Source organism: Oreochromis aureus, linkage group 8 (assembly GCF_013358895.1).
Source record: "Oreochromis aureus strain Israel breed Guangdong linkage group 8, ZZ_aureus, whole genome shotgun sequence".
In the NCBI taxonomy this organism is placed as follows: Eukaryota; Metazoa; Chordata; class Actinopteri; order Cichliformes; family Cichlidae; genus Oreochromis; species Oreochromis aureus.
Window position 1 is genome coordinate 19280391 of NC_052949.1, and position 25865 is coordinate 19306255.

Below are 25865 nucleotides of genomic sequence, written 5' to 3' on the forward strand. Positions count from 1 at the left end.
ACCCTCCAGCATGATTTGACAGTGACAGTGACTGCAGTACATGAATCAAGGTAAAAATGGTTACAAAAAAAATGAAGTAAGGTCATGCTTCAGGCCAGCTCACAAGCACAAAGTGCTATGTGAATAAGTGTGTTAATGAGAGCATGGGGTTTTTAAATAACACACCACTCCTGTGCTCTGGTTCAAAGTACTGTTTTGCCATGAAAACATTGTTCTGTAGAAGCATCATCATCCTAGGACAACAGTGATTTGTCATTTGTAGCTTTATGACCTAAGACACGACTTTTTTTTTCTGTTGATGTCTCTTATTGACTAAACAAGCGTGATGCATGTCAGCCTCTCTCTCGCGCTCTCTCTCTCTCTCTCTCTCTCTGAGATCCAGTTAGTTTCAGCTCATTAAAGTCAGTTAATCCAAGTCAACACACACACTCGAGTACCACATCTAGTTGATGTGGATAGAGTATTTCTTTCTCGAATATCTCTATATACCTATTGGCCACTTCAGTAGGTCCACCTTGCCCCGATCAGGCTGAACCCTCTTTTTTTTGGGACTTCAGAAATGCCTTCATACCTCACAGCATAGATTCAGCAATGTGCTGGCTTTGATATATGTTTGTAGCTCACTTGTTCTCTCCACCTTTGTCTCTCTGTTCGTGGGAAATAATCGCAGAAGTGTTGAGCAGGAAAATATGTTTTTGTCATTTGAAGACAATAGGTCCTATTGTTTAAAATCTTTTTGTCGCTTCTTCACTTCACAACTCTGAAATGTTGTGAAGTGAAGATTCACAACATTGAGTGAAAATAGTGGTGATCAAGGCATGACTCACAACAGGAGAAGACGGTCAGTAACCACACTGTGGTTTCTTTAGGGAGGCTTTAATCTATGACCCAGTCTTCCAACCCCGTAGAACACCTGACCCCGAGTAGCACTCGCTTTTTCCAGCCGGTGTTGTGATTGCTCAGTGTGTTCAGTAAAGATACGAAAAGATGCATGAGCACTCTCCAACTGAGTGCTGACATGCAAGTTTGCTATTACCAAGAGAGTATGACTCAACTAAACTAAACACGGTGAAGGGTCTTAGGAAAGATGGGCTAGGTTGTTAATATATTACCAGTCTTGCTCTGTGTTATGCTTTTGGCCTGAATTTCTCCATCTGTATTCTTATCTTTGCTCCTTAGTTTTTGTCTCTGTCTTAGTGACCACATTGTTCTGGATATGGCAGATATAAATACTCAAGTGGTTCTGTTGAGACATTTCCTTTTCTTCAGTCAGCAGTATCCTGTAACTGGCTCAGGACCAAGTTTGTCCTCTAAATATTAAACTCGTGGGCTTAGCCTAGCTGTAGGCTGCTATCCGTTACTTTTATTGTTTAAAGTTGTTTCATTGACTAATATTAGTTGTTTTCTTTTAAATATAAAATGTGATTTAAAGTTTTATATTTTCATATCTTCTCACTAGCTTGCCTTTGTTCATTGTGATTGTGTGTTCCACAGCCAGATGGCTTAATATGCCTGAAAATAAAGCGCTGAAATTACTGTAGTGTCAAAAGATGTACTTACAATTATGCCAAAATATATGTCACTCACATCCCAGTCACAATTGCTAGATGGTAGGTTATGTGTAAGCTATTATGTAAAGTAGCAAACACATACTTTTATCTTTGCAAATTCTGAAGTGAAATACTTTTTTAAAGACCTTTTGCTGCTGTAGTTGTGAACATATTTTGTGCCACTGTGTCCATATTGGTACTGGTAACCTTAGTGCATCGCATGGTATTCACGGTTAAATGCTTTTGTGTGAGACTAGATTATAATAATTAAGGTTATGCAGGGTGTTGGACTGTTTGTTATTTCATGGACTGTGTGGGATTTTGGGCATCAACAGCAATGATGGTGTTCGAATACTGATTTAGAACCTCGCTTACCCTGGCAGCGACCTGAACTTCGAGTTCAGGGCATGATACCATAGTGATTATATTGGTGTTCAGTGTTTCGTGTGTGTGTGTGAGTGAGACTGTTGACAGGATCATTAAGAGTGTGCCAGGTCTCCATTTTGTGTTTATGTGGGACTTTAGCTGACTGTGACCTTGCACTTTCTTTCTTGTGTCATATTTCTCTTGGCGAATATGAAGGAGGTTTAGTTGAATTCTGGTTGACAGTGGACGAGTACTGTGCCGTGGTGAAAAGTTTTCAGAATATCCTTTTACCATCCTTCGTTTCGACCCTCCCTCAGTCACTCTTGTACTTTTTAATGATTTCCAGCCATTCATTAACCAGAAAAAGGCTTACTCCTGGAGGATTTGGCTAAACCAAGTGTGCATTCTTCACTTGCAAGAACTTCACTTATACATTACTCAGTCCCATTCTCTTTCCTGTCCTTTTACCGCTCACTTATCCTGCCACTCTCTTGTATCTCTCTCTTCCATTCCAGCTCTGTCTGGCCAATAAACCGTTTGTGCTGGGGGAGAGCAACCACCAGTATTGTGTAACTTCTTTCCCCCCCCCTACACCCCTCCCTGCTCTATAAAGCCAAACGGGGCCTGGCAGACTGCTCGCTCAGTTTGTTCTAAACACCAGACCAGGACACTGACAAAAGATTTCATTTAAAGTATCAGGGTGAGAGGTTAGCTAGCTCCAAGAGGGGCGCTAATAAAACAGTGGGAAGGTCTGCATGTTCAGTGGTGGTGGCACAGGGACACTGGCAGGCAAAGTGAAAGTAAAAAACATACATTTAAAACCAAACCAAAAAATGCTTCCTAATATATTTAGATTACTTTTTTTGGCTAGATACATTTTGGACACACTTTTTAAAATAAACCTCCTGTAACTGTGTAATTTTTGATTTGGTTAGCACCTCAGTTGGAAGTTCAGTTGTAGGCTAGCCTTAGATTTGAAGCCGTTGCCTTGGGATAGCCTGTAGTGGCCGCAGCTGCAGTTGAATGTCTTTCAGAGACATGACAGGTGCAGCTGTATTAGGTGACCTTTGACCTTTTGCCTCAACATGGTGACCCAGCAATCCTGTCACCTGTTAATGTCAGGGCTTTGCAGCAAAGATATCTTTAAAAAGTGCAGCCTCAGAGCTGCGTCTGGTCACCACTTACAATTACAGGATAAGAATAGCATTCACATGTGATGGTGCACACTTTCAGCTTCAAGTATGTTTGATATACAGGTGAAAATGTCTCCCAGTAGAAGTATTTACCTATGTGGGCCTCATTTAATGAGTAGCTCAAGCTTATAAAACCTACATTACGTGGAGTTGAAGATTTTGGCTTGCTGCTAATTGTTGTTGGGTGAGCGACTCTCTCTTTAATAACCTGCTCCAGCTTCCTCAGGACCTGGCCCAAAATTCCCTTTTCCAGCAGCCGTGTTCTGGCTTGCTTCCAGCGATTGCACCCTCAGTGTGGTCCTCTCTTCTGTGCTTTCTCTCAGCTTTAAAGCAACAAGCACACCTTCTTTGTAACTTTAGCTATCAAAAACGACTCATGAATGCAATTTTTAAAAAGTCCTTGTAATACAGTACTTACAGCTTTGCGAAAAACATGTTGCTTCATCATCAGTGAGCAGTTTTTTATACATGACAACATGGTGTGTTCACATTTTAGTTTGCTAGTATATTAGAATACTTAAATTGGAGAACACACATCCAGTTGATGATGGTTTGTATTTGTATTTTTCTTTAGCAGTGAATATAATTACTTATGTATATTCAGTATTATATTTGGTAGTCATTTTATTGTATATCATGTTTTAGGTTGTAGTTTTCATACTTAAAAGAATAAATAACTTTATTTAATTTTAACCCTTTAATTCATTTTTTTTTTTTTTTTTAATGAACTATGGTGTGGATTAACCTGCTACAGCTGCTAACTAGGTCCAATTCAGTGAAGCCTAGCAAACAGCTAGCAGCTATAGCTGACTGTTTTGGCATCTACCTGCCTGTCACAATGACCAGATGGTGCTTTAGTTTTAATGGTGTCTAGTCCTAGAACGCATAAAGAAATGTGGAAAGTTTTGTTACCTGATGAATCCTCGCTTCATTGCTTGAAATTGTTGTCACTGCTGTTTTGATTACGCTGCTTTTCATCCTTGTAGGGAAAAAAACTAGCTCCACAGTTGATGTATTAACTTAATTAAGTGAAGAAACATTTTCCCGTGCCTCTTCCATTTTCCCTTCCATTCCTTTCGGCTTGGTGGGCAAATTCTGCCTCGACTGGACTGAAGAATTATTTGGTATCTCCCTGCATGTCTTCTGTAATTTCTTCATAGAGCCGACTAAGGTGCAGAAACTAGCTGTTTAATTGAGTTATTTGTATTTGTGTACCTTTTCTGTGACTATAGAAGTTTATATTATAAGACTGTATCAGAAGACCAAGCATAGCACGGGTACCTTTTCACTTTGGCCTACTTTCCAAAGTGCTGTGTCAGTGCACTGAATGGCGTGCAGCAGCATTTCAGACAGTTGTGTTTGGAGGCACCTTGTAATCTTATAACAAGTGCTGTGTTTTTGCAGTGGAGCCAAAAGCTGACCACAGAACTGTGGCTTTAGGGTTTACTGTGCTAGAAGTTAGTGATTAAGATCATTAACATTTAAGACTAACAATGGATAATAGCAGTGTTGCAAAACAGTCTTAATGCGCTGGGCTTCCAGCAGTCATTTGGGAGAGTAGCTGTTGGAATGAATTTAGGCTGGTGGACTGCTTGATGAATGTGTTTTAGGATCTAACTGCGGCACTGATGTGACATGCATTTGTGCATTCAGCTCCCAACCACCCAAGATTTTACACAAGGTCAGTTTCCTGTCTCTGTGATCCATGTGGCACAACAAAAAAAAGCTTCTTTACAGTCTTTGCAGTGTTTTGTTTGTCACCTTATTACTCAGACAAACAGAGGTATATTTTAGATGATTGTTTTGTCTCAATGTCAGTGGGAGTATACAAAAGGTGCAAAGTCAGATTTAATAAAATTTGGTGGAGGTTTTATTATAAAGTTGGATCACTTTCATTTAAGGTTGACATGAGACAGTGGACTTGGCAGAGAAAGCCCTTCTCGGTTAGAGATTGGTATCGTAGAAACCAAGAAATACAGTCCCTTCACACATAGGGTAATTATTTGGCACAGTCTCTACAACCTCAAGTGAAGGGTATAAACTGAACAGATAAGCAGTGAGTAGACATAACAGGCTCCATTCATCAGTCAAGAGAAGTAGTGAAGACGGAAGGAGCAGATAAGAAATTATTAAATAATGATTTTTGACACTGAGAAGATTCAGAGAAGAAAGGGGCAGCTTTCACAAATATTGGGAGAAAAGAAAGAAAAAGGGTCTTGTCTGTGGGGAAACAAACACACACACACTAACAACAACTTTTTAGACCTAACAGCCAAGGCAACATGACACAACTCGACTGTAGCACCTGTTTCTGCTGCCAGCGCATCAACTCTGTCACCACCTCAACATAGGCTGACAGATTTCTCACACTCTGTCTGCCTTTTGCTGCTTTTTATTATGTAGTCATTATTACAGGCGTCACACCAACAGTTCCTGTCTGAGTGACACAGCGTTAGCGTAAATGCCTTGTTTGATTTTTGTGTGACTACATGTGTTTTTATTATTCTGTTCTTGGCTTGCCACCATAACGGGCAGCCGGAGATCAGGTTCACATAGTTGTAGTTTACTGCACTTGATTGACCGATTGCAATCATAGCCTGCATTTGAAGAAAATCCTGCTGTACTAAGCAGCGGCAAAAAAAAAAAGGAAAAAACGAAAGGTCTTCATCATCACTTACTCACCCTCATCTTCCTCCTCCTCTGCATTCGCCGGCTGCTGGCCTCCTAACACAGCATTAAACCACCCACATTCTCTCACCACTCTCCATAAGAAGAGAAGCGCTGCTGCTGCTGCCACCCACAACCCTCTCTGAAATATCTTCTACAAATATGTGTGAAATGTGTGCTGTGGTTTTTCCTTTGCTCCTGTTCATTTTTTTTTTTTTTTACACAATATTGTGTGTTAGCGCTGTGTTCTTCCAGCCTCCGCTCTGTTGCTTCGTTACCGTCTGAAAGTCCAGAATGCATACCAGTGGGATGAGGTGTATCTGAGAATGCCTGACAGGACTGCACTTGGCCCTGCAGCAGAGATGTCAGCTTTATAACACATGGTTTATTTTGATTATTGTTATTGTTTTAATCCATCTATATGTTTAGCTGGAGTACAGACCTATGTGGGAGGGCATTACAGAGGGGGCTCTTACTGTGCCTGCTGAAAGCAGTCTTGATACTGAGGTAAAATTACATAACCGAGACGCTGTTGGACTTGATGATTGTAGTGTTGCCTGTGACACATCTCTCAACTCTATTTTGTAGCCTGATTACAATGTATATCTGTTGTTGTATGATGATTATGTGCTTGGGAAGGAGGTGGTTTGATGGTCCTCTGCAGCACCACTAAAGGTGACTCCCATCCATATGGCACCTGAGGATATTTCCCTGCAGCTGGTTGTTGGCTCGATTACTGGTATCAAAAAATGTGTGTTTGCCCCTGTTGTTCTCGGTTGCTATGGAAAAAATTTATCGCATAATTGCCGTTATTTGTAGCGAGCAGAGGATGGACCCTGAAGAGACCTGATTTCAAGCTTTTGCACACGAGTCAGGATGAAGCGGTGCCAGTTCATCGGCTTTTCTTTTGGCTCCAGTGTCTGAAATGATCAAACTAGAATAGCTTTGGATGCAGAATAAAGAAGCCTGCTGGTACATGTCTAAAGACGAGTAATGTAACTCAAGAAGTGAAGTCATAGCATTTGAATTTGTCACCACACAGGATGGCAGACAGAGTGGCACCTAGTAACCAATAACAGATGTTTCTAATTAACGGACAGGTGTTCGTAGCTAACCTTGGCAGCATATTTAGTTGCAATTATGCCGATTGTGAGAACTTGACTGAATGTATTGGAAAATGTATTGCAACTTGTGACTCACACAGTATAATGCAGTTTAATTTACCTCACAATCTTCGTGAGTCATTTTCAAACAGTCTCTAGCTTTCCACGAACAGAAACGAGTCAATCGAACCCAAAAATGTTGATGGCAGAGGAAGAGAATTTGCTTTGCAATGAAAAAAAGAAAGCGGACCATCAGCGAGCTGCCAAAAGAAGCAAATATTTCTCCCACTGTGTCATAAGGGAGAATGGGCTGTTTTGCTTAGCTGCAGAATTGCAGTGAGCGAAGGAAGCCGAGGCACAAAGATATGTATGGAACTCACTGATTACCATTATATAAACAGATGTGGTTTCTAATGAACACCACCATATTGCCACACAGCATCTGAGCAGAATAGTGCATCCTGACTGCGATATTGTCAGTGGTTTTAATCATTAGCACCCCCTGTTCTCTCTGACTGTACAACTTAAAATAGTTGCTGTTGTCTTTAATTGTTTTCCCTCCATAACCTCACTTGCTGTTTTTGACTGTGTAAGCACTTTCACACTGAGTGAAGTTATCTACAGTTACCTGGATGGTGTACTAGTATTGCTCACAAAGTCAGTTGTGGCAATCTGCACATATCCCACACTCCCAAATTAACTGGGCACAAAGGGAGGACCACCAACCAATTTTCAGCCATTAGTAGGAGGATGTGTCATTGGCACTTTTGTCAGTGCCAGCTAACAGATGATTATTTTTAGGTATTGATTGTGTTGTAGGATTATTTAGTGCTCATACATATAACGGTAGAAGAAGTTTCATATTATCTTTGCTTGGAGGCTTGGCAAGTTGCAAATGTTCACACAAATGGTGCAGTCAGTTCCAATAAGTGGACAACTTGCCATGTTTGAAGTTCACATCCTGCATAAATAGGCTTAAATGTTAGAGTTATCAGAACAAATTGTTCCTTGGATACTAATCAGTACTTAACATTACTATTGTATTGAATATTAATTATCATCACTATTGATATGAACAGAGCCGTCTTCACACAGCCCCTCCAGCCACTAGCAGCTGAACACATGAACAGTGTTTGAACAAGAAGAAAACTGAACAAACTTTTTTGAGGAATTTCAAGATTTCAGTAGACCATTGCTTTAAAGTGCTAAAACGCTTTGATAACCTGGCCAACAAACATGTTAGCCTTTTGACCATTAGTGATTATCCAATAGGCACAAACCCAGCCTCAGTGTGCTAGCTTCCTTAAATAGGAAGGTTGCATAAGGAATTACATCCTGTGTAAAGTCATCCGGCTGTGGTGACCCCTTGGGATATGAGGGAGCAGCTGAAAACATGTATGTAAAATATATATCACCTTACAGTTAAATCTTGTAGGTATTTCTTTTTCTCTCTTTTTTTTTTTTTGTGCTACATCAGAAAGCTTGAAATGGTATTGTCTGATGTTATAGTTGTAATTTTTTTTTGCCCCCATGATATCTTCAATGGTATTGAGTATTTTCCTGGGTATCTGTATTGAGTTTGAAATTCTAGTATCCTGACAACCCTAACACATGCACATATTATATTACATGAAAGTGTACTACCTGGAGTATCCAAAGTAAAAAAATGTTTCTGTCTCTTCCTTTTGCATGGCATGAGCAGTTTAAGAAATGCGGCTGTTTTCATAACCTGTTCATTTTAAAAATTGAGCCCAACCTGAATTGCCTGTGAGTAAAACAAAATCCTAAAATTTGAAAAATTAACTGAATTAAATGAATCATACATTTTCCAGTACAGTAGCCTTGCATGTATCTAATCCCACAGTTTACAGTGTTTATAAATGATGCGACTGCATAGTTTTCCTGTAAAGGTTGTTATGACAATTTTACCTGCAGCTGCTGATTCAGTATTCACATGCTAGACTGGAGAAATCGGATCTCTCCCTGATTTGTCCAGCCTTCCTTTGGGACTCTGCTCAATGACTCCCATGGAGTATTTCCACTATTGTTTGAGAAACCTCAGAGACAAGAATAAGTTTATGCTGGCTTCATAATTTTCATGCTGTGACCACAAAAGGAGATTTGTTTGGGCCTCTTGTCTCCCGGTCATTTCCTTGTTGAGGGTTAACGGGAGGAGTGGCTCTGTGGACTGTTGCGACTGACAATCCTACATTATGTGAACTGGTGCTGATTCACAAAGGATTCATTGTGAAGAGCGGTGGCCCTGGGAGAGTGGAATGGGTCTAGGTTAGGTGACAGAGAGGTGTGGGTTCAGGGGCCTGGGGCTAGAGGCTAGAGGCACTATGGCTGGCCCAAAGTGGGGGCGTGTATGGTGCTCAGCTGACACGGTGCTGGAGCTGGGAGGGGGCACACGTGTGAGAGGAGCCCCGTGCTGGTCGCCACACAGCTCCAGCAAACATTTACTGTACTCCCACTGCGCTGCCTCCTACTACAGTCAAAGCACTGAAATCCCTCTCAGAGGTGAGCTGCTCTATGAAAATAGGTTCCTAATCGAAGCTGCTGTCAGTCTGATTTATTTTCTGTGTTCATGAGAATCCAATGCAGCGCTTATTAAACCAGGGCCTTAAGCTGCTTGTACAACTGTTCCCAGAATCAGACATTTTTTGCCGTTTATCCTCTTCTGACTCCAGCTCAAGGACAAGCCCACATGTGTGGTGTACTCTAGATTTGTTTACACAGACAGATGGCCGAGCAGTCCAAAGTCAAAGTCCACAAAAGCCCTTTTTATTTTTTTTTCCTGCTGCACTGCTGTTCTGCTTGACCACTAGCTCAAGACCTTAGTCTCCCTCCTCTCACCCTCTACTGGTCCTCCTCTCTGTCTTTCTAAATCTTCAATCTCTCTGTGAGGGTGAGACCGGGGCTTTCAGGTCAAGCTGACTCCAGTCTCTCTGGCTGGCCAGTATGGACGAGGACTCAGTCTTTGCCCAGCTGTCCCAAGGGCTGTTTACATGGCTCTGTGTCAAGTCCGGCTGTTGCCCTGGCCTCTCACCTTAGTGTCAAAAGCCCTTCGGTTACAGGCCATTTTAAAGTTGTTGAACCAAAACAATGGCCAACTGAGTCATCGCCTTTTTTTTATTGCATGCATATTTGACTGCAAGTGAAGAGCCATAATGCCATAATACTACACCACATAGATGTTAGTCATGTTAGACTAACCTACTGTCCTCCTGCTCCTAGTTAGCAGTGCCAAAATTTTGACTGTTACGAAATAGAAAGTGGTAAAATAGATGAGTAAAAAGTGACACTTAATAGCAAGAAAGTAAACGGGGCCTCTCATCTTCCCTCAGGGTGGCATTACCACAACTGTGGATTTCTCTGTCCACATTAGAGGCCATAAATGGGCCTCAATTGCTCTCTTACTGATAGGTTACAGTTAAGCTGCACTATTTGGGTCCTTGAGTCAGATCTATTGGATCACTACGCGACCTTTTAATTTTCTTTCCATTTCCAGCTCTCTTGTAATGAATGCAGATTTGCTGAAGGCTGTAATTTATCATCTTTAGTCTGCTATGTTAAAGCTTGTTGATCCCTGCATGTGGGGTTGTTTTAGTGAAGGTAGAGCAGTTGATAGAATTTTAGTGTAAACTTTGTCAGTTTGCTGTATTTTGTTTTGCTAGAATGCTGTTGTTTTATTGTATTATAAATCCCTTCACATTAGTATGCTTTGTCTGTCTTTTTTTTTTTTTTTTTTTTTTTAAATAAGGGATTAAAGAGAATTTTTGCATTTGTTGTTCAGTTGACTTGAAATTAAAATCATGGGGCTCCACCAAGACCATTTAAGCTCAATAAATGTATGATATTTCTAAAGCCAACGAGCAAAACTTTTTAATAATCGTGATCTCAGTTTTTTCCAGAAAAGAAAATCGTAGATATTTTTGTCCTAAGCTAGTAGAACAGATTAGATATGCAGTGCTCACTTACTTGATTGAACAAATTTAAATCCCTCAGTCAACATAGGATTATTCTGGCTTTTTTTTTCTTTCTCTTTTTCAGGGCTCGTGGAAGTCATTTGGAGGTCAGACTGAATTAAAGTCAGGTGTCAGAGCTTTGTAATATTTCTGGTTGCTTTTGTGCAGTTGTTTGCTTTCTTTACGGTCTTCATAAGAAAGCAATTGCACAAGTCTTTTTACTCCTTGGTCCTCCTAGAAAGCCATGATTTTACAACACTGTAGATGAGTAATGCAGTGCCATTGACTGGTATAACTAGATTATATGATCTTAGTCTGTATTCATTGTAAATAAGCCGTGGTGCATTTAAAAAGCTGTTGTGTACTTACACAAACTTCCATTGAAACCCTAAGTCATTGTACACAAAGTGGTATTATTCAGAAAGTCCTGTGGTCATGGTATTTATTGCTAACAGATGGCATCCTTGTCAGTCTACATAGCTGTGTTTGCACATCGCGGCTAGGCATCAGACAGCGAACCACGTAATGAACCTATGAACTTGTACTGTAACAGGCATTTCTTTCACAGGGCAGTCAGTTGAGTTCATTTGAGAAATTTGTCATTCATTTTTATCTTATTTTTGGGTACATGTGCTTATTTAACTTATCCTACAACTAAAATTGCACCTTCACTAAAAATGTAATACAGGCTTGATTATTGACTTCATAACAGTTTCATGCTGATAACATCAAAGCTGCAAAGAACAGCAGCTTTTCCTTCTCAAAGATCATATTTTTCCTAGAGCAGTGCTGCATATGTAAGGCAATTATGGAATTAACGCAGTTTAAATGCTTCGACGCATATCTCAAATCACAAAATACTGAAAGTGAGCCGTGACAAGAACATTTGCGTTTGCAGAGACTGTTATATCAGTGTGCGGCATGCCAAGCTTGGCATGAAATTTCATGCTGGGGCGGATTGTGTGAGAAGGCAGACCATGTGGAGGGATTTGCGAGCACGTCTGTTAACTTTCCCACTTACCGCTTTCTCCCTGTGCCTCTTCAGCCCAGCACGCTTCCCCAGGGTACAATCAATATGAACCAGTGTTCTGACGTCATCGACGGCGAGTCCAGGACAGGTCAAAAGAACTCGCTGTGCATCCTGACCCCTGAGAAGGAGTACTTCATACGGGCCGAGTGTAAAGAAATCATCAATGGGTAAGACGTAAAAACCTGCTATCATAGTACTCATAATCATCCACTATATTAGGATTTACAAATGCACATTCTGCCATTATTTGGATACATATATAGAAAGAAATGACTTCAGGTGGGCAGTGTGGTTTATGCTGCTCTGTCTTCTGGGTTGCATGGATAGTGGTGACAGAAATAAAGTGGTATGGCTGTGTGTAGCTGCTGTGGCAGCCAAACTGCTCTGCCCCCTGCTGTCTCCTTTGTGCTGTGCTCTTCAGATAGTTGTAATTTATGCTGCAATGACAGTGCACATTCTTGAACTGTTGGCTCTCCCTGCTTTTCTAACCCTCTCCCTGTCTTAACAAAGTCCTCTACAGCAGGACCTAGATGAGAGTAATAAAAAGTGATCTTCATACTTCAGGCTTCATTTGAGCCTGCAGTTTTTAAAGCGTGTTTCTGCACTGCGCTCTCCCCGGCCGGCTGATACACATTATAGCTATTCTTAGGGAACTGTGACTCACAGCACCCACTCCTCATCATGCTACCTGCTCTATCACTATTCACCTCCCACTCTCCTATCATCATCTGGCATGCATGTGTTTGTTCTAGGCCATCACAGAACCATATTAGCTTTCCCAAGTTTGTCATTTCCTGACAGTGGAATTTATTTTTCACTATGTTATTCTCCTCTAAGATGTTTTTTGACTTTTATTAGAGTTTGAACACAGTGCTATGTGTTGGTGTTCTGTCCTAAAAATGTTGATCACTAGATTTGCTAACCCTGTCCGTGTCAGCACTTCATTCAGATGATGTAAGCATCTAGATTGTCTGTTACCTGTGTAAATATTTGTGGTGGTAAAGCACCGTGGTTTACCAAATCCAACAAAATGCATTATCCCCATCTTTTTAACTAAAGCACAACTTCAAAAGAATGAATATGCAAACAGAAATTAAGATCTGTTATGTTCTATGATTTTTGTTCTCTACCATTTTCTTATTTTCTGTCATAAATATGCTCTTAGTTTTTGGTGGCTGCTCAGATTAAACATGGACACAGAATCACAAAATGAAGTAAGCATATGTACGTGTCATCCCAAAAGCTCAGACTTCAGATACTCCTAAATGCTTTGACACAGCCAGGGTTTCTTTCTACTTTTACCTGTATTTATTGTCAGAGAGTAGATCTTGCTAATGTGGTCATCTCGGACACAGCTCAGGCTATGAGCTCAGACGCCCCACTCACCTGCTGTGTAAACCTTCTGTTTGTGAGAGGCAGCCAAACTGAACAAAGTAGTTCCAAAGAGAGGGAGGCCTTAAAGGGAAGCAGCTTGTTTCAGGCAGAGGATGAAATAAGAGGCTGTACAAATGCTCAGTATGATGCATATTAGAATCCAATGAGATGTATTTTGAACTGTGAATTTGTAAAAGCTACTTTACTAGAGTCCAAGACTACAAACATGGAGCTGGAATAGGCCACCTTTTAAGAAATGAAACAGAGCTGACTTTGCTGCCTTAGCCTTTAGTTTAGTTGTAAATGTGTTATTAACGTATCGCTTTGTAACTATAGGTCCGGGCATGCTTCGTAGTTTATTCTTTGCTGCAGAAAACTTTGTCCCTTTGTCTATGAATCCATTAAGCATGCAGAGTTTATGCAGTCAGAATTTAAGAGTAGAAGAACACTTACACTGTTTCATTATTTGCAGGTGGCAGGAGGCTCTGACTGTGTACCCCAGGACAAACAAACAGAACCAGAAGAAAAAACGCAAGGTCGATCCACCCACTCACCAGGTAATGAACTTATTCTTTCTTTGCCCAGTGAACAACAGGCAAATTTAAATTGTTATATTATATGTCATGAAGTGGATTGTTTTCTTTTCTTTTTTTTCAGTTTAATATCGGTGGTTTCTTGCAGCATTATTTTAAAAAAAAATCAAAAGCTTGGTACTTGCGTATATAAATGTCAAAGAACGTTTATGTTATATTCTTTCAACGTGTTTTGTATGAGGGAGAAATATGTTTAATAACTCATAATGAAGCATCTTTATGTTTCTGTGCTTATGACAGCTCTGACAACAGGATTTATGTGCTTGAGTTCATGTGGCTGTCCACAGCCCCGGTCAACCCCACATTCATGAATGGGCTTTCTCTTAGATGTCTGGGGGGAAATATGAACTCACATATGAGCTGATTAATTAAAACTCAGAGGTGGTTTTTGACTGTAACGCAATGATTATGACACAGTTTTACCCAAATATGTACAGTAATAGGATTAAATGATGACTGGATCACAGGCTGTAGTCAGAAGGTTTGTCTGTGTCGACATAGAGCTGCAGCTTGACCCTTATGTTTTAGATATTGTGAACATTATAAATTATCCACATGTGGCAATTTCTTCATTCCTTGTCAACAACAAACAGAACATATATTTAAGGATGACCTCTGCCATGGAAATATGCAGAACGGATGCCTCTCATTCCTCTCCAACTACAACAGCTTTTTCCCCCCTTTGAGAGGGAGACAGATGTAGTTTTTCTGCCAGTGACATGCTCAACAGTTTAAACCGCCTATATTTACATTCTTGTGTCACATGATATGTCGGTTTCGACAATAGACAACACGCCTCATACTTGTCTAATTTAACTCCAGCTATCAGTGAAGCACACATCGTGTTACATATTGTTTCTTGGGTGTTGTAAATCGCATGTGGTACTGTTTTCCACAAGTAATACCTGCTTTATGCTTCCAGCAGTGCATAATTGCATAGATATGGAACAGTATCACAAGGTTGGCAGGCAGCAAACATTAGTCAACTATCAAAATATTCCTGAACAAACAGTGAAGGGAAATGTTGACAACTGCATGTGTGCTGTAACAACATTCAGCCGCAACTTTGATCCTCTTGCACATGAATTTGCTGGTGCGCTCAGTTTCATTGTCATGTCCAGCAGCTGCAGTCACACCTGTCAGGCTTTTTCAGTCCGTGTGGTGATTAAGCATTTGGTGCTTATCAAAGCATTCTCATTCAGGACTTATCGAGGATTTAAATCCTTAAATATTTGTGGCGACCCAATAAAAGTTTTGTCATTTCACACTGAGCTCCTGAACTCTTAACAAGATGCATGTTTAAGTCTGTGAGCCGGAAAAGGTGCACTTTGGGTTTTGAACTCCTGCAGTCCTGCCTATTAAACGATCTTTGCAGAGTACATTTAATGGGCTAAAAAGGGTCAAGGTAAGTAATGTGTCTTTCAAGCCCGTCTTGCAACACCTTTCAGAACCACAATGGGAACAAAAAGCAGTTTTTGCGTCAGAGCAAGTTTTGTATTCCCTGGCAGGTAGAAATAAAAGAATAATGGTCCAAAGTGATGATGAAATATAAGAATATGATATAATAAAATTGCACAGACCACCCACCATGGCATACCAGTTTGTCCCCCCCCCCCACCTCCTGTGTGAGGCCAGGCCAAGTTTGTGGTGCATACAAACAAACGTACAAACTGAACTTCATTGTCTGGTTCCTCTAATGACGGCGCCCCGAATCAGACTGTGACCTTGCTTGGCTTATGCAGACTGGCTCATTTACAGAGAGAGCGGCGACACAGACATGACCTTGACTGTGTCTCGCTGTGACCACCATCAGATACGTCTGTTTTCATAGTTCTTGTTTCTTTTCTTTGCTGCGTACAGTAACTGTACGTGGAGGTAACCAAACCTGAAGCTCCTCTTCTCTTCTGTTCACATATAATTTCCTCTGAAAGGTTATTCTTGGATTGTTATTCATTGTTGTTCTTTACTTGTTCATTTTGTTGGTAAAATCCACAATTAATTGGTTATTTAATAGTATGGTACCTATAGACTTAAACACTATAGGAAGGCATGGAAGTCAGGCCTAACGCTCTAAAGCTACATTGTAAACACTTCACTGGCAAATGTGATCAAATTTATATTGTGCCAATGTGCCAAATAATCGGGCTACAGCAGTTCTAGTGACTCAATGGTGAAATACATGTCAGCCTATAAAACATTCAAGGAAGAATAAGAAATATGGAGAATGCCAGAGTTCCAATTTTTAAAAATGAACCGTTACTGTCGCCTAAAGCAGACCCTCAGTTATCATGCCATATCTTGACCAGCAGTTGTATTCTATTGTGAATCACGAAGAACTTCGTGTTTTATATTTGTATTAAATATATGTGGGAAAATGAATAAAACCAATAAATATAATTAAATAAGAAAGTAAATTGGGGGATTAATGCAAAGGTAAATAAAGAAGAAAAGGCAAGAAAAGTAAATTCATGTAATATTTTAAAGCCAGTCACTCCTACAGCTATTTATAATAGTTCTGGTGTGTTTAATGGTATGTGACCACCCACTGAGCTAATGTGGTGGGGAGGTATGTATCTGTCCATCCCTCCAGTTTCCAGGAATCACTCCTCCTCGACTATTGGTCACTTTTTAGCGAAACAAAATTAATTTGTCTTTACGTATGACTGTTGTGAACTGCAGTACAGCAAAACGGACTCACCACTCTCTTTCTGTACTTCACACATTACAATAAACTGTGAATTGTGATGGATCCGATGAGCTACTAAGTGACTGATCTGGTTAGTTCATCCAGCCAAAGGACTGATGAGCTCTCACCATCCATTCACAAGACTCTCTACTCCTACAATGTTGGTCAGAATTTAATTGGTCTGAATCCAAGGTCTTATTGCTCAAGGTCATATTTGTTGTTTTAATTAGATTTTAATTCAATAACAATACAGGGGATGTTTTGTACAGTAATTTCGATGGACTAATCAGCTTCTACATCATTGATTTAGTCCATTTTTATTTTTTTTTTTGGCAGTTTGCCGTTAACAAAGAGCAGTTTGCTTCATGGTCACTTCACAAGCACAATGCACATGTTTATGGTTTTAAATAGCCGTGATAACCCTTTAAGATAGCACAAACATCTGCAGTCATATTTCATTGGGTCCAAACATAGCTGATGTGTGCCTGTGGGCTTCACTTTTAAATACCGCTGTAGTGGTCAAGGCCACCGCATAATTAGGCTTGGTAATATGTGAGGATGGTCATGCTTTCGCTGCTTGTTTGCTGGCAGGTTCTATCAGTATCTCTTAGGTTATTCGAGTGGATAAATACCCAGCGTTGTGTCAAGGCTTGAATTTTCCTCACCTCACTGTGTCAGCTCCCTACTTCCACCTGAAAGCTCCCCTCCCACTTGTGCATACTTTACTGGAGACATACCTGTGCACAGTCGTATTTGTCTTGTGGGTAGCGCCCTTTAAGGCAAGTACATTGAGTACAAAAAAAAATTGATGTCATGTGACGCATGTGTGTCACTGTAACTGAAAGTAGTCTGCATTTTTAGTTCTTCTCCAGTAAAGCCCTTGACATCTCGTAGTCATGTTTTGTTTCCTTTTTTCTTTTTTTGTTGTTTCTTTTTTGTTTTTTGACTTTAAATAGAAGTCGCAATAAAAAGAGCGGTCCATGAAAATGTTATGTATTGATCATAATGAGCACTAAATAGCAAGCATTAACATCAAGGGCTTTCTGTGATTGGCAGGGTGGAGTAACTCCAAGACAGTGTTTTTCCACTGAGGACATGAATGGGCACCCAGTGAGTTCAGCTTGGCCAAACTTCTTATCCTGCTTCACCTTCAAAAAAACCCCTAAATTTTAAAACTCTCGTCCCTCTGTCCCTCTAAATTAATTTCAGCATATTTTCAATCACTCCAGGTGAAGGGTGAATGAAACGGACATGCTTTTAGCCTACCTTTGCGATGCCTAAAGAGCAGTTCTTTGCACAGCATCAGCATGTTTGTGGTGATTTGAATAGGCTGGATTAAAGTGGGCTGTTTCAGGGTCACTTTCTTTAAAAAATCTTCCTCTTTCTTGTTATCTCAGTGATTTTGTGCATCTTCTGATCACTGAAGGGATTTTTGTGATTTGGTGAAATCAGATCTTTGAACAGCTTTAATTTTGTTTGCATTTGTTAATCAAATCAAGACGTTCTCGGGCACTTTTAGCCAAGGAAATCTGTTCCGACATCATCCACCTCTGCACACTGTCCTTTTGGGGCGTTTTAGTTTGCTCTCGCTATTCCTTATAAGTACGCGTGTTTGTCTAGTTGTCAGTCCCTTTCTCCCTTTTACTGTGCCACCTTCACTCTTCCAGTAATTTACTAGAAACAAAATTTTTTATTGCCTAAATGTTTGATTCATATAAAAAACCAAAGCAAAGCATCTTAAAGAGGACAATGATTTATCTCTACAAATGCTTACTAATGTGATCAGAACATGATTGGACCCCACTCCAGCTGAGAGTGGGAGTACAATAATCAGGATTTGAGTAACATACATATTCCAATATTTGATTTCTCATTACATTTACATTGTAAATGTTCTTTAATCTCTTTCCTCCTCATATTCCTTTTTTCTGTAGTCTCTCTGTGACCTTACCTGCCAATATATCCTTTCCTCTCCCCACCCACTCCTTCCAACCCCAACCATTACCCAGGAGCCTGGCCCGGCTAAGGTAACAGTGACCAGCAGCAGCAGCGGGGGCAGCATCCCCTGCCTGCCCAGCAGTATCGCCAGCGCCGAGCGGGTGCCGATGACCCGCGCCACTCTGTGGCAGGAAGAGCCCCGCTGGAGCAGGGCCACCATCCCCTGCAGCCGCAGTGCCTCCTGTCTCAGCCAGCTGGGCCACAGTCAGCCAGACTCCAGTATCACTACTCAAGATGGTGAGAACTTTAAAAAAAAAAACTCTATGAAACTCACAGCAACTGTATTTACAAGGATGTTGCAAGCAATTTATTAAACTTGTAGGGAAAAAAATAACGCCAGTATATTTTTTTTATTAGAAAAATAATCTAAATTGAATATGACAGATTGATTACAAAAATTTGTGCATTTAATCACGTTCTTCAATAAACAAAATGAATTTCATGTGCAGCTGGGGGAAAAAAAAAAACAACTTTCCCAGCAGTAAAATAACAGGAATGCTTTTTTTTTTGGTTTCATAAAGTCTGCAGTGAGCTGGGCTTTTTTTCTCCCCCAGATGGTGGCACTGTGAGCAGTGGACGTAAGGTACGAGTTGAGAGTGGGTACTTCTCCCTGGAGAAGACCAAGTCGGAGCCTTCTCCACAGTCTGCACATCACTCACAGCCACCCCAGCATCTGCCCCTCTCCTCTTCAGCATCTTCCTCCTCTTTAGGAGCTCCCAGTTCCAGGTACAACTCTGAATCAGAACCCCAGACTTCCCCTCATCAACCCTCCCAAGACCCTCTCCCCTCTCCAGGTTCACTTGTCTCCCCAAGCTACTCCACCATCAGCTCTTCTCAGAGCTCTCTGGACTCTGATCCCAGTGGGGCTACATCCACTTGGGAGGGGCACAATGGTGGCGGGGGCGGCCGAGTCGGCCGTTCCGGCAGGGAGTACGCATCACTGGCAGATGTACCCCGGGCTCGCAGACTGAGCTACCGAGAAGCTTTCCGCTCAGAGAAGAAGCGCCAAGACCTGAGGGCGCGGACACGGAGCCCCGGGAGAGAGGAGGTGGCTCGGCTGTTTGGGGAGGAGCGCAGGTGAGGATGACCGTTCAGAGCCGTTTTAAGTTTCCCGCTCTTCCTCGTGATAGACCCAATCAGTGCTGAACAAACACCATAACAAATAAAGCAGATTAACTTGTAATAATGATGGCAACATGATTGATAATCATTAATGAGCCACTGATTGTTAGCTAGAATAGAGCATGCTCAGTGTTTATGTGAAGTTCATCCATTGCTGAGGATACCCAACACAGTATTATAGCACCACCCTGTGGCTGCTCCCTCCAAGCATCTGTTGCTGTTGCTGCCTACCCTAGCTTATCAGTGGTTTGCCATTAATGATTACAGGGATTTAAGTGCATGTGATGTTTTGTTTTGTACTGCTCTCTACCTTTTTTGCTCTCGGCTACCTTGCTAGTTTGTTTTGTTGTTTCAATCTTTTCCAGGGGCTTCTGATCAGAGCTTCTCAGAGCTAATGCTCAACCAACCCTTCCACCCTGCCCCAATGCTGTTCCCTGCTGGTCACCGCTGACTCCTGCTTTCTATCATTTCATCCCTGCACTGCCTCGGAGCGCACACACGCATAATAAATACTTAATTTCCTGTACATACCATGCATACAACATACTGACAGGTTGGGTTATAGATACGGTTTTGTTTTCTCCAACTTCAATCACTACTTATTTTTCAAATACATATACATTAACAAGTGCAGTGCCTTAAGGTAATGCTGACTGTTGCTGCTTCTCTTGCAATTTGTTTAATCCTCCATTCTATTCATTTTCCATCTCTCCTAAATTTGATCTCATTATATAACACCATTATTTTTTTTATTTTTATTTTTTTAAACCTAGAAATGTCTCTGGGTGGTTCTCTTTGGTAGTATTTGTTATTTTGCATATGTTTATGTTGTATTTTCTGTGGAGAAGACTTTGTGTGTTTCTAAAATGATGTTTTATTTGTGCTCACTGTAAACCAAAACCTCTTCTTTCCTTTAAAACATGGATTTTGACTTTGATTTGCTCATGTTTGGTGTCTTTTTTATTCTGTCTGTGACCATTTAATGACACGACCATGATGTGCCATACTGTTATTTTTTCTGTATGGTGAAAAAAACAAAAAAAAAACAACTTTTTTTTTTCTTTTTTCTTTTTTTTTCAAACTTGAATTTTTGAATGTGATTTTTGTGTCTCCTAGGCGATCTCAAATCATTGAGCGGTTTGAGGATGGTCAGCATGTTGAGCGCATGGAGACAAACGGCTCTGATCCTTCTGCTAACTCCGTGCTGATCCACAGACAGGGACGCAGCGAGAGACGTTATTTGGCTAATAAACATGTACGCTCTCCTCTGATTAACCCTGAGTAAATCAAACCAGAAAGGTCATACAATACTTACGGTGGCCCTGAGAGGTCAAACACACTCCAGCTTTAGAAAACACCAGCAAGTAGAAAAACACTGGAAAAGCCCCAAAAAACCCCAAAACAACAGAAATGATAAAAAAAGACCACAAAAGCACGTGCGCGCACACACACGCACACACACACAAAAGAAACCTAAAAAAAAACAACAGAAGTGTTTTGGGAGACAATAGCATAACAGAATAGCTGCGGAAGTGACAAGCTAACAATGGAGCCGACCCAATCCTTAATCTTGACTCTAATCAAAAGATAAGAGAAAGTGATGCATTTCATCAAAAATTGTATTAAAAAACATAACCCAAATTGCTAATGTTACCCAGTCATATGCAAAGGCTAATGTATGACCCACCTGGCACTGGGACACAAACTACAATAAGAACAGTAAATTTAGTTCTGAGTAACGAGTAACATCACAAACTAACCACCTCCTATTACCAGCTTTGTCACGTGTGCATATAACTAAATAAACATGTAACTATACATATTTGTTATAATTTCAAACTGAATTTCTGTAATTACAGCAGCTCATCAGCACTTTTGTCATGGCTCATCTGGAGCCCCAGCCCACACTTTGGGAATCACGGATCGATCTGTGAGCTTTTGCTGCGTTTTTTCTGTTTGTTGGTGTTTTCTTAAGTTGCAATGCATTTATTCTCTCAGGGCAACCTTACATACTTTAGAATTAAAATGAACTTTAATAATTTTTTTACATTTTTTATTTGTAGGAGATGTCACTAGATTCAGCTAAGGACCGTTCAGTTCCTGATGTATCCAGCTCCACTTTGGCCAACTTAAGAAGGGCCAAATCATTGGACCGCAGAGTCACTGAGTCCTCGATGACTGTGAGTGTTGAGAGTACTGCCAAACTGTAAAGCGTGATATGTGAAAGAAAAATATAGAAATGTATATTTTTAGGAGATTTCCTCCTCCTAAAGGTGTTTCTGTTCAGCAGAGCATCAAGCTTGAGTTTTTTTGCTTTCTTTATGTTTTTGCACACAAGTTGCACAAATTGCCACACGTGCAGTTGTTAGACTCGATCTCTTCAGTTTTCAGCTACAAAATTAAAGCGTTCAAGTTACTTAAGGTTGCAGTGGTATCATCTTGAGCTCTGACTCCTACCCGTCTGATCTGCGGTCACTTCAGGGAGGGTAGCAGGGGTGATCCACTCGGTGTGTGACTTGTCTTTCTAGCCAAGCTGCAGCTGCCCAAACCCACCCCCCTCCACTCACTCAAACACACACTCACGTACACAGCACTGCCGCCACTGCTACTGGCGATTATAAATAGCGTCCACAGAAGCAGCCGCAGTTGCGTGTGTGTCCCTGAGACAGAGGGAAAGAAAGAGATTGTCAACATATGAACTGAAGGCAGTTAGCCATCATAATGACTCTGTGCCAGACGGTGACACCACACCTGATGAAGCTCAACAAAAACAAGGTATTGTTGAGTTAGCGGTGCCCAGGTTTTGGAGGAACGACTTACTTTAGAGTCTATAAACAGCCTTGAGTTTGTGTTTCACGGGAAAGTCTGGCTCCCGCCAGTCAGTCTCTGTAGCTGGAGCCACTTATTCTTTTTTGAGCCGAGGTGTGGATATGAATGTAAATAAACATAATTATATTGTTATTGCCATGTGATACCAGGGTTAAATAGTCAATGGGTTAAAGGTGTCGTCATGTTTATTCATTTTTTAATTTCTTTTCAATGATTAAATGACATTCATTACTCAATGATCCATTTCTATGATCTGTCTTAATTGCAGCCCGATCTGCTGAACTTTAAAAAAGGATGGATGACAAAGCTATATGAAGATGGAGTGGTAATTTGCTTTCAGTATTATCTGCTTCTCTGCAACACTGAATAAATAAGTTGTACAGAAAACTGGTGAATATCCAGTTAATGGGCTTTTTTTTTTTTCCTTTCAGTGGAAGAAGCACTGGTTTGTCCTGACAGATCAGACTTTGAGGTACTATAAGGATTCAATAGCTGAGGAGGTAAGGCTTGTTATTCACTTAATAAAAAAAATAGTTTTAAACTTGATGAAAAATGACACATTTGTACTTACCGTCGGGTTTATGTTTTTGTTTTCCTCCTCCTCTCAGGCTTCAGAAATGGACGGCGAGATTGACCTTTCTACGTGCTACGATGTCAAAGAGTTTCCAGTTCAAAGGAATTACGGTTTCCAAATCCTGGTGAGTGTCGAATCTTCGTGTCAGTGTTTATCCCACATCATTAATCATCAGTAAAGACGAAGCTTATTGTCCACACAGTTTAGATCCGGTGTCTCCTGCCAGTCTATAAACAGCTTTATACAGCATGTGGTGCAACTTTTGGGTATCAGGTTTTGTCATTTCTCTTCCTGAAACAATTCTTTGTTTGTCATGAAGGATGTCACTTGACTTGTCATCTCTCTGTGAAAGGTTGACATCATAGCTGTCTAAATCTGCCACAGGCGTTGCCAGCCCTGCCGGTGTTTCTGAACCAATGTGGCTTTCATCTGCACAATTAAAAGCCCCGTCCTTGTGAATAATGTCTCATTAGCACTGACAGAGGAAAAACTACACAAATACGAGTCTGTGTGCAGTAGTGTGGACCCTGCTCTATATGGAGCAGTGCTTTATTCATATAATCTTTTGGGCGTTAAACATTTTTAGCGCTTGTTGTTGATGAAATGCTTAGTGGAGGTGTATAGTTGCTTGCAGTAAAGTGGTGCCAGTGGGGCTTTTGTTCCTGCTACATGATTTAAGCTCGCCACTCTAAAGCTGTATCTGAACAGCAGCTACAAGGTCATTTCTTTTGTTTGCATTTGCTTGAAGTAGCTTCCACAGTAATTTTCTGGAAGAAGTCGGAAATAGATTGCTCAAGAGGATTGTGCATTCTTTGGCTGAAAACATCATTGATCTAGTGTTGTGTGCATCACAGGTTAAGGTAGATGGAGCTATTGTCATTAGTGTTTTTGATTTCAAATCTCACTACTTCACATAATCAGGAGTTTTATTCATAATGGTTGTTTTGTAGAAGGTCCTTAGCTTCCACTAGAGGTCTCTGTAAATGGAGTCAGAAGGTTAGTGCTTATAGAGTGCTGCTGTTTAAAAGAAAACCTCTGTTTCTGTTGTTAGGTGAAGGAGACAAGTCTCATCACAGTGTGTAATTATAGAGGTTTAGATCTAGGTAGCACCTAAATTGATGTCTTGTTTGGTATAAGATTTAATATAATGAGTAATTAGTTACATTTTTATGATCAATTAAAATGTGTTTGCATTGTGTGGATTGTATTTCCTATGTGTATCCTACCTTCAGTTCATCTGCAGTTTTGTCTTTGTTGCTTCAGAAAAAATGTGCATTGCATTTAGTGTAGCAGGTTTGTCTTTGCCTCCCACCCTCCCCCAAAAATCCCCAGCCACCAGTTTCCATAGTTCATAAAAGTAATTCACAATTAACTTACATTTATTACAAAACAACAGCCAGCTTTTGCATTTGTGGCAAAAAGGGGCATCTGTCATTACTGTAGAGTTCTAACTATACATTAATTCGATTGTGTTGCACATTCAGCACAAAGCACCTCTGTTACTTGTTTTATCAGTGCAGATGGTGTTATAAACTATGGCTAACTGACTCACTTCCTCTCAGCAGTGTGGCGCTTTGATGCTCTGCAGCCATTCAAAGCCAGGACAATGTTGTAGTTTGACAGCATGAGGTGTTAGTTTTGTTTTAAGTAATTATCCTGTCAAGAAAAACAGAAGTGAGGCTGAGAATATACTCCTGTCAAAAGCATTTCTCTGACACTTTTGAAGTGGACATAAGCATCTGTTAAATTGAAAAAATTAGTAATGAAATAAAAAAGTGGTTAACAGCAGTTAACTTTATTAAAAGTACTTTTAGAGCATAATTCTTTGAAATGTGTGGCTTCCGAGTGAGTCAGTTAAATGCTCTGCCTCTGTTTTCAGTGTAAAGAAGGAGCGTGCACCCTGTCAGCGATGACCTCTGGAATCCGTCGTAACTGGATTCAGGCGATCATGAAGAACGTGCGACCCACTATCGCCCCCGATGTCACCCGGTAATACCCACTGAGGATTAACCGTCACCACTGGCAGATATAACAGCTGCTTTTTTGTTTTATTTATCTGAATTCCTATTTCCTCCTCACCTTCTGTTTCCTTCTTTTTCTTCCTCTTCAACCTGTATTTTCAACCTGCTTTCCAGGAAAAACATCCCTCTGAAACTATCGGTTCTGAAGCCCAGGTTGGAGTGCTTGTGTGTAAAATATCTCCCCCACCCCCCAATGTTGATGTTCTTGCTCAGCAATGTCAGCCCCACCGTTTTTGTCATCCAACCATATGTCATGTGACTATTGAGTAATGTCTCCCTGTTAGTTGTGCTACTGTAGAGACCCACAGTGCAATCACATCTACATACTAGTATAATCTGCCCAACACCACAGGCCAGTGTCAGTCATGCCTGTAATGTGACGGTCCACTAACTGTTGGAAATGGTGCCACAACAACACCAAAAGCTCAAAATAACTAAGCTTTGGGCTGAGTATAAATGTCCACCTCAAAACAAGTGCTCACTAACTACGTAAGCATTTATTTTTGTACTTTTCATAGCAAAGCTGGAGATTATCTTTCACATATCAAATGCTGAAGTTGCACATATGACATGTTATATGTTCTTGAGCTCTTTCCCTCCTTGAGAACGCCACACAACACGGTTAAAAAGGATTGTTCCATCAGGTCACCCTGCCCTTTAAAGCAGTGCACATTAGTGAGCAGTTTACTGCACATATTCACATTAGGCCACTGTTAAACAGCTAAAGGCAGGAACCTGTCATCAGGCTTACATCAGATCAAGTTGCTTTTAGCCCCACTGTTTGTCTTTAT

The 25865-nt window shown here is 40.7% G+C and overlaps 1 protein-coding gene across 5 annotated transcripts in view; it reads left to right on the forward strand.

Moving 5' to 3' along the window:
• The window catches only part of si:ch73-103b11.2 (early endosome antigen 1), a 52577-nt gene that overhangs the window by 12043 nt on the left and 14669 nt on the right, over positions 1-25865 (forward strand). For 3 of the 5 annotated variants that reach the window (XM_039616811.1, XM_031739301.2, XM_039616812.1), the window contains 11 exons: positions 11893-12044; positions 13724-13808; positions 17587-17640; positions 18540-18765; positions 19083-19605; positions 20767-20905; positions 21714-21830; positions 22748-22804; positions 22911-22979; positions 23088-23177; positions 24933-25042. In XM_039616811.1, the coding sequence (XP_039472745.1) occupies positions 11893-12044; positions 13724-13808; positions 17587-17640; positions 18540-18765; positions 19083-19605; positions 20767-20905; positions 21714-21830; positions 22748-22804; positions 22911-22979; positions 23088-23177; positions 24933-25042 (1622 nt within the window). The remainder of the gene's footprint in view (positions 1-11892; positions 12045-13723; positions 13809-17586; positions 17641-18539; positions 18766-19082; positions 19606-20766; positions 20906-21713; positions 21831-22747; positions 22805-22910; positions 22980-23087; positions 23178-24932; positions 25043-25865) is intronic. The other 2 variants (XM_039616813.1, XM_031739305.2) reach the window with 2 other exon arrangements.